At 41.5% G+C, this 8,404-nt stretch overlaps 1 protein-coding gene across 1 annotated transcript in view; it reads left to right on the forward strand.

The window, feature by feature from the left end:
• Positions 1 to 7,887, forward strand: part of spata20 (spermatogenesis associated 20) — a 69,222-nt gene extending 61,335 nt beyond the window's left edge. Inside the window, exon 15 of the mRNA XM_029684838.2 lies at positions 6,813 to 7,887. Within this exon, the coding sequence (XP_029540698.1) occupies positions 6,813 to 6,983 (171 nt within the window). The 3' untranslated portion in view covers positions 6,984 to 7,887. The remainder of the gene's footprint in view (positions 1 to 6,812) is intronic.
• Positions 7,888 to 8,404: the final 517 nt, after the last annotated feature.

The following is an 8,404-nucleotide window of genomic DNA, read 5'->3' on the forward strand; positions in this document are numbered from 1 at the left end:
CGTCGATAAAAAGAGTGATTGTTGATTGAAAAAGCTACCTCCTTGTTATCATCACCCCCCCCCTTCTCTCTCCTGACAGGGCTACATTCTCGGAAGGGTAGGGTTAGGGTACAGTATTGTTCCCTGGGGTACAACAATGTCAAAATACACAATGTACCTTCAGAGGTACACAATCTCACATGGTACTGTTCGGTACCATTTACTGTGCATGTGTGGATCATTTAGTATAATGGTACATTTCTGTACCCCATATTTTTCTGAAACAGAATCTTCCGTGCGCCGTAGAATTGGCGCCTTTCCCTATGCTGCTCTGTGCATAATAGCTAAATGAACCAGCATATTGGGATTGAGAACAATACATCGGAGGCAGCAGAGACGAGGAAACAGCACTTGCCTTAAGCCCTATTTGGACGGGATTAGTTTTACTGTGGGTGGTCGGGTAATGTAATTATGTGCACAAGCACAAACCACCACATCTGTAATTTTAGTTCCGTCCGAATCTGCCATGTCAGTCATTTGTACATGGCAGGAGAGTAACAATTCCAGCCAGAATAACATACTGTTTTTAGGAGTACTCCAAGGTCCTCTGATAATACTAGTCCCGTGCGAATCGTCATCCCTGTGTTTTGAGAGAAATGTCTGCGTTTGACAGGTTTTGCTCACGCTTTGAACAAGAAACAATAACTGATTTGATAAATTGATCGTGCTGCCTACAGTTGAAGTCAGAAGTTTATGTACACAGCCAAATACATTTAAACTCAGTTTTTCACAATTCCACAAATCCTAGTAAAAATTCCCTGTCTTAGGTCAGTTAGGATCACCACTTTATTTTAAGAATGTGAAATGTCAGAATAATAGTAAAGATAATTATTTATTTCAGCTTTTATTTCTTTCATCACATTCCCAGTGGGTCAGAAGTGTACATACAATCAATTAGTATTTGGTAGCATTGCCTTCAAATTGTTTGACTTGGGTCAAACATTTCAGGTAGCCTACCACAAGCTTCCCACAATAAGTTGAATGAATTTTGGCCCATTCCTCCTGACAGAGCTGGTGTAACTGAGTCAGGTTTGTAGGCCTCCTTGCTCGCACACGCTTTTTCAGTTCTGCCCACAAATTGTCTATGGGATTGAGGTAAGGGCTTTGTGATGGCCACTCCAATACCTTGACTTCGTTGTCCTTATGCCATTTGCCACAACTTTGGAAGTATGCTTTGGGTCATTGTCCATTTGGAAGACCCATTTGTGACCAAGCTTTAACTTTCTAACTGATGTCTTGAGATATTGCTTCAATATATCCACATAATTTCCCTACCTCATGATGCCATCTATTTTGTGAAGTGCACCAGTCCCTCCTGCAGCAAAGCACCCCCACAACATGATGCTGCCACCCCCGTGCTTCACGGTTGGGATGGTGTTCTTCTGCTTGCAAGCCTAGAGGTCGGAGGTCTAAAAAAAAAATTCTGAGGTCTTGGCTGATTTATTTAGATTTTCCCATGATATCAAGCAAAGAGGCACTGAGTTTGAAGGTTGGCCTTGAAACACATCCACAGGTACACCTTCAATTGACTCAAATGATGTCAATTAGCCTATAAGCCATGACATCATTTTCTGGAATTTTCCAAGCTGTTAAAAGGCACTGCCAACTTAGTGTATGTAAACTTCTGACCCACTGGAATTGTGATACAGTGAATTATAAGTGAAATAATCTGTAAACAATTGTTGGAAAAATTACTTGTGTCATGCACAAAGTAGATGTCCTAACCGACTTGTCAAAACTATAGTTTGTTAATTAACAAGAAATTTGTGGCGTTGTTGAAAAACGGGTTTTAATGACTGTATGTAAACTTCCGACTTCAACTGTACAAGGGATGTATCATGTATCAACTTTCACAGTAAATCTTTTTCTTCATGTTTTCTGCGTATGATTTGAATATTGCAAATTCATCAATAAAAAAATATTGCGCCTATTTAATGTAACCCTTGCTGTTAATAGATTGCAATGCAGAATACAACTAACCTAAACATTTGAAAATGATATATTCACTTTCGCATCCATAGCCTTAAAACACATCTAACGTGCAAGTGCACTGTTTAGCTCAAGGCTGGGGGACATTTAGATCACAATATCCTAATGATTATGATCACACTTCCTCAATTCAAATATTATGGTGACACTATACCAGAGATGGTTTGGTAAGGTTTCGAAATTTGTGAAACAAATGGACTTGTTGAAATATCTTCACGCCTAGAAAACATCATCAGAGTAACATTTATTGGGGAAAAAAAAGAATTACAGGGGGTTCGTCCAAATCGTCCAACGGAATGACAGACGTTGTGGGGCGGCAGCGTAGCCTCGTGGTTAGAGCGTTGGACTCGTAGCCGGAAGGTTGCAAGTTCAAATCCCTGAGCTGACAAGGTACAATATCTGTTGTTCTGTCCCTGAACAGCCACTGTTCCTAGGCCGTTATTGAAAATAAGAATTTGCTCTGAACTGACTTGCCTAGTTAAATAAAGGTTAAAATGTTCTCCAACGTTCTCTAGTAATACTAGTTGCTGTGCAAAGTGGAGTTAGCCTAATTGTCTAAGAAAATTGAGGAGAGCACAAACCCCAACTTAATTAGGTCTGTAATCAATAGCCTAACTGTTAAATGTGCCTGGCTTTATACATCATCCATATACAGTATTCTGATCCCTTGACTTCTTCTACAGTCTACACACAATACCCAATAATGACGAAGCAAAACATTTTTTTTACACATTTTTGACTAATTTATTACAAATAAAACACTGAAATGTCACATTTACATAAGTATACAGACCCTTTACTCAGTACTTTGTTGAAGCACCTTTGGCAGCGATTGCAGCCTCAAGTCTTCTTGGGTATGACGATAGAAGCTTGGCACTACTGTATTTGGGGAGTATGTCCCATTCTTCTCTGCAGATCCTCTCAAGCTGTGTCAGGTTGGATGGGGAGCATTGCTGCACAGCTATTTTCAGGTTTCTCCAGAGATGTTCGATCGGGTTCAAGTCTGGGCACTGGCTGGGTCACTCAAGGACATTCAGAGACTTGTCCCGAAGCCTCTCCTGCGTTGTCTTGGCTGTGTGCTTAGTGTCGTTGTCCTGGTGGAAGGTGAATCTTCGGCCCAGTCTGAGATCCTGAGCGCTCTGGAGCAGGTTTTCATCAAGGATCTCTCTGTACTTTGCTCCGTTCATCTTTGCCTTGATCCTGACAAGTCTCCTAGTCCCTTCTGCCAGGTTTCCTTCAGACGTGGCGCTTGACATTCAGGCCAAAAAGTTTAATCTTGGTTTCATCAGACCAGAGAATCTTGTTTCTCATGGTCTGAGAGTCTTTAAGTGCCTTTTGGCAAACTCCAAGCAGGCTGTGCTGTGTCTTTTACTGAGGAGTGGCTTCCGTCTGGCCTCTACCATAAAGGCCTAATTGGAGTCCTGCAGAGATAGTTGTCCTTCTGGAAGGTTCTCCCATCTCCACAGAGGATATCTGGAGCTCTGTCTGAGTGACCATCGGGTTCTTGGTCACCTCCCTGACCAAGGCCCTCTCCCTCAATTGTTCAGTTTGGCCAGGCAACCAGCTCTAGGGAGAGTCTTGGTGGTTCCAAACTTTTTCCATTTAATAATGATGGAGCCCACTGTGTTCTTTGGGACCTTCAATGCTGCAGAAATGTTTTGGTACCCTTCCCCAGATCTGTGCCTCGATACAATCCTGTCTCAGAGCTCTACGGACAATTCCTTTGACCTCATGGCTTGGTTTTCGTTCTGACATGCACTGGCAACTGTGGGACCTTATATAGACAGGTGTGTGCCTTGCCAAATCGTGTTCAATCTGAATTGTAGAATCAAGTTGTAGAAACATCTCAAGGATGATCATTGGAAACAGGATGCACCTGAGCTCAATTACGAGTCTCATAGCAAAGGGTCTGAATACTTGTTTAAATGAGGTTTTTCTGACTTTTATTTGTCATTATGGGGTATTGTGTGTAGATTGATGAGGTAAAAATACATTTTAGAATAAGGCTGTAATGTAACAAAATGTATACAAGGGAAGGGGTCTGAATACTTTCTGATTGCACTGTATGTGTTTAGAAATAAGACGGATCTTGCTTCTGTTGCCTGTTTCAGTGTTTGTAGCCTAATGATTCCGTGAGCACCAAGCCTCATGCGATGGCAAAATGTTGGATAAAGCAATTTCACAGATTTGTCTGTTTTTAAATCTTTACTCTGCTGTAATAACAGCTTCCTCATTTTTTCTCTCTCGTTAGAACAGACTGGTATTACTCATCATTTATTTAGCGTTCACACTGTTCCAGACAGGCAGAAAAATAATATTGTATCTAATATCTAATATCTAACAGCACCTGTTTGTCAAACATAATATGTACGCAGCTCTCACTCCTATAGCCTCCTTTCTCTTGATCTCCATCTTATTGTTATCATTTCAATTAGTATTATTATGATCATCGTTATAATATTAAGTAATGTTGTTGTCATTCGTAGCCTTGTGTAACCACCACCAGTAGGCCTAAGAGCACATCCTGTTGAGTAATATTACTGTGACTTACTTAGGCCTATATATGCCATCAACTCACATTTGTTATTTTATTAGTCACATACAACAGGTATACAACACCTCACAGTGAAACGCTTACTTGCGAGCTCCTTAACCAACAATGAAGTTTCAAAAAAATACAGATAAGAATAAGAGATAAAAGTAGCAAGTAATTAAAGAGCACACAGCATTCGAGACATTCATGCTTTGAAATGAAATCAGGCATTTTAGTGTTCAAATTAAATAACAAAGGGAGCTTTGAATAATTGGCCTAAACAATAAATGAACCTTAATTCACAAATGCATGATACTGTTTTTAGTCTGCCGTAATAAATATTTTATATATATATATATTTTTTTTCTGTTAGGACAGACTCTCTGGTACACTCTCTTATTTATTTAGTTTTGTTTACACCATTTCAAATGGTCAGAAACTAATTATATTGTTATCTAACAGCATTTTCTTTATCTCCAGTAGTTTCCACAACTAAGTCAAATGTCTTCCATAGATCTGACTTTCCCTTTCCCTCCTGAGCAACCAGTGAACATTCGCCCATTTCGAGTTTTTTCACGTCGTACGCATCCATTTTGCTGACGACGTTACCGTGTTCAGAGTTTGGTTATAACAATGTATCGATGTGATTATGATAGGCTATAGGTCAGGCCCTGTTGGTCACATGCATGCGATGCTTCCATGTTCCACATAAAGAGAGCAAAGGTTGAGGGAATAGGGAATGTATTTTCTAGACAAATTAGGGATTTCGGTAACAGAATTTTTGTCGGAAACAAATAAGAAACTTAGCTTAAATGGCTGTAATTATGTTGCACGGACAGCACAATAAACACTTGCTGTGCTGCGGTGCTTTTTCGCTGCAGTAGGGAGGAGAGCGAGGCAACATTTGCCAGTCACACAGGCACAAAGCTGTCCTTTTTGTCCAACACTGTGACCACCGGGCGCTTTCCTGAGTCATTTGTATGTCTTAATTATTTCATCAAGCAGTGTGCTTAAAGCATCAGACAAGTTCAGTACATATGTAGTTGGTTTTATTCAAACACACAGGGTGTGTCTGTCTATATATGGAAAAAATCATTTAAAACATTTTGACCAATCGATTGGATAACTCTCGGTCGGGATGACTCAGTGGACCAACATTTTTTTTATGTCGGGTACAGCCCTACTGCATTGGCCCTTTAATATCTTCACCATGCTCAAATGGATATTCAGAATCTGCTTTTTTATTTTTGACCTATCTACCAATCGGTGCCTTTTTTTTGCGAGGCATTGGAAAACCTCCCTGGTCTTTGTGGTTGAATCTGTGCTTCAAATGTACTACTTGATTGAGGGACCTTGCAGATCATTTTATGTGTGGTGCACAGTGATGGGGTAGTCATAAATAAATCATGTTAACCCCTATTATTGCACACAGTGAATCCATGCAACTCGTTATTTGATATGTGAAGCACATTTTTACTCCTGAACATATTTAGACTTGCCATAACAAAGGGGTTGAAGACTTGTTGACAGAAGACCTTTTCAGGTTTTAATTTTTTATTCATTTGTCAAAAATTCTAAAAACAAAGTTCCACTTTGACATTATGGGTTACTGTGTGTAGCCTCGTGACACAAAATCACAGTTGAATACATTTTCAATTCAGGCTGTAACAAAACAAAATGTGGAAAAAGTCAAGGGGTGTGAATACTTTCTGGTCATAAAGAGTTTTTTAATTTAAATGATAAAACATTTGCTTAGGCACTCACTTGGTGAAGGCTAAAGGGGTTAAAGCCATTTAATGCAACAACCATGTCTCTGTCACTAGCAAACAGCCATGAGTGGTACTGGTAACAAAGAAATTCACTTGAAAGACACCCTGGGAAATATGCAAGTACGTTTTTATACACTACAGTGTAAGAACAACACCCCCAATAATGTTTAGAGGTACATTTTTGCCACATAAAAGGAACGACTTTGTCACTTTGGTGGTAACCTAAAAACACAAATGTTTACCTTTTTCTAAAGGTGCCCTTTTGTACCTATGGACTACATATAAGAAAGGTACTTTCTCGTACCCCAAGGCTCTTTTAAGGTACAAACTGCAAGGGTACAATTTTGTACCTATAACTAAATGGTTGTACCTAACAGGGTACCACAACAGTGACGAGCGTCTGTACCCTTTTAAGTACACTTGTGTGTACAATGTATACCAGCATTTGCTATTCCTCTGTCTGCCTCTCTCTCTCTCTCCAGGTCCTGATGTTAGCTGATGGGGAGACAGAGGGCTATCTGTACCAGCGTCTACCCATCCTCTCCTCCCTGACCTGCCAGGGTGGCAGTGCCACAGCATACGTGTGTGAGGACTTCACCTGTGCCCTGCCTGTCACAGACCCACAGGAGCTACGCAGGCTACTGCTAGAGTAAAGAAGAGCGGGAGGGATGGCGAGAGACATAGAGGGAGAGAGGACCAGATGAACCCTGTCCTAACCTGCTCCAGCTAACCCAGTCCTAACCCTGCCCCGCTCACCTCCACCTCTACCTTAGTTTAACCTCCTGCACAGCAGGTATAACACATCCCTCTGTAACACTACAGTAACCATACTCTCCCTGGCCATAAGGGCCCAGTCTAAATGCTCTGTAGATAGTGGGACCCACCACGTATATCAAGATGTGGAGGCGCGTAATCTCTAGGAGTCACAAGCCAGCAGTTCCAATAACAGCAGTTGTCTGCATAACTTAGTCACAGACCTACTAAAGCGATACCAAGCAAAGGCCGTATCAGTTCTTCAGCAGTACACTAATAAACTGTGTGTAGATGTCAGTGGAGGCTGCTGAGGGGAGGACGGCTCATAGTAATGGCCGGATTGGAGTCAATGGAATGGTATCAACCAATGGCAACCACGTTTGATACCATTCCATTGACTCCATTCCGGCCATTATTAAGAGCCGTCCTCCCCTCAGCAGCCTCCACTGGTAGATGTTGATAGATAGTGTTCCAGGGATGCATTGAGGAATTGGTCTGAAGATGTAGTAGAGAACTCTCTTTATGGATGAACTCATACAGAATGTTCTTCTCCTTTGCTGATATTATCACACAAGCTCTTGCATGGAGCAGACAGGAGAAGCGTGTGCGCGTGTGCGTGCTTGAATGCGCTATGAACTGCCCTTTTCTCTCCATAACTCACCCCCGTAGCCTGTTAATGCCCTCTAGCATGCTATGACGCCCAAACTATAGTATAAAGACCCATAGATGTATAGACTATGCATACGATGTATGGAACACTCTACAGCTCTAACTCTGCAAATAAACAGTACTTGAATACTCTTATTATTCTGTTCTGTGTTTACTAAATGTGTGGGATGATGGATCATCAAGTGGAACTAGGGGGCCGCGACTCTGAAAAGTAAACAAAATATACACTGGAGGCTAAAGGCACCTTCTCTCCATATCCTGCTCTCCCAACTCCCCACCTTGTCTGACTTTGGCTACTACGATACTGAAGTATGAAGCACCATACATTTCCATGTCCCCCCCCCCCCCCCCATGTTTGATAATGGACCACTTAGTGTGATGTGTATCCTGGAATGTCACCGTGTGAAGCGTCCCTAAGAAGCCCATACAGCCAATCTCTCCTCAACCAATGTAAACAGGAATGCAGCCTATGAGAAGAGTCCCCTGTCCGTAATACTTATCTCCATCCTGCGCCTCAGACTCCTGTACTATAAATACCCACACGGACACTGTTTTTTTTTCATCTCTCACTGTCTCACTGCTCTCTAGGATTCATACTGAGGAATGTAAACTGTGTGTGTGTGTGTGTGAGACAGATGGGTCCGGGGATGTT

Source organism: Oncorhynchus nerka, linkage group LG16 (assembly GCF_034236695.1).
Source record: "Oncorhynchus nerka isolate Pitt River linkage group LG16, Oner_Uvic_2.0, whole genome shotgun sequence".
NCBI lineage: Eukaryota > Metazoa > Chordata > Actinopteri > Salmoniformes > Salmonidae > Oncorhynchus > Oncorhynchus nerka.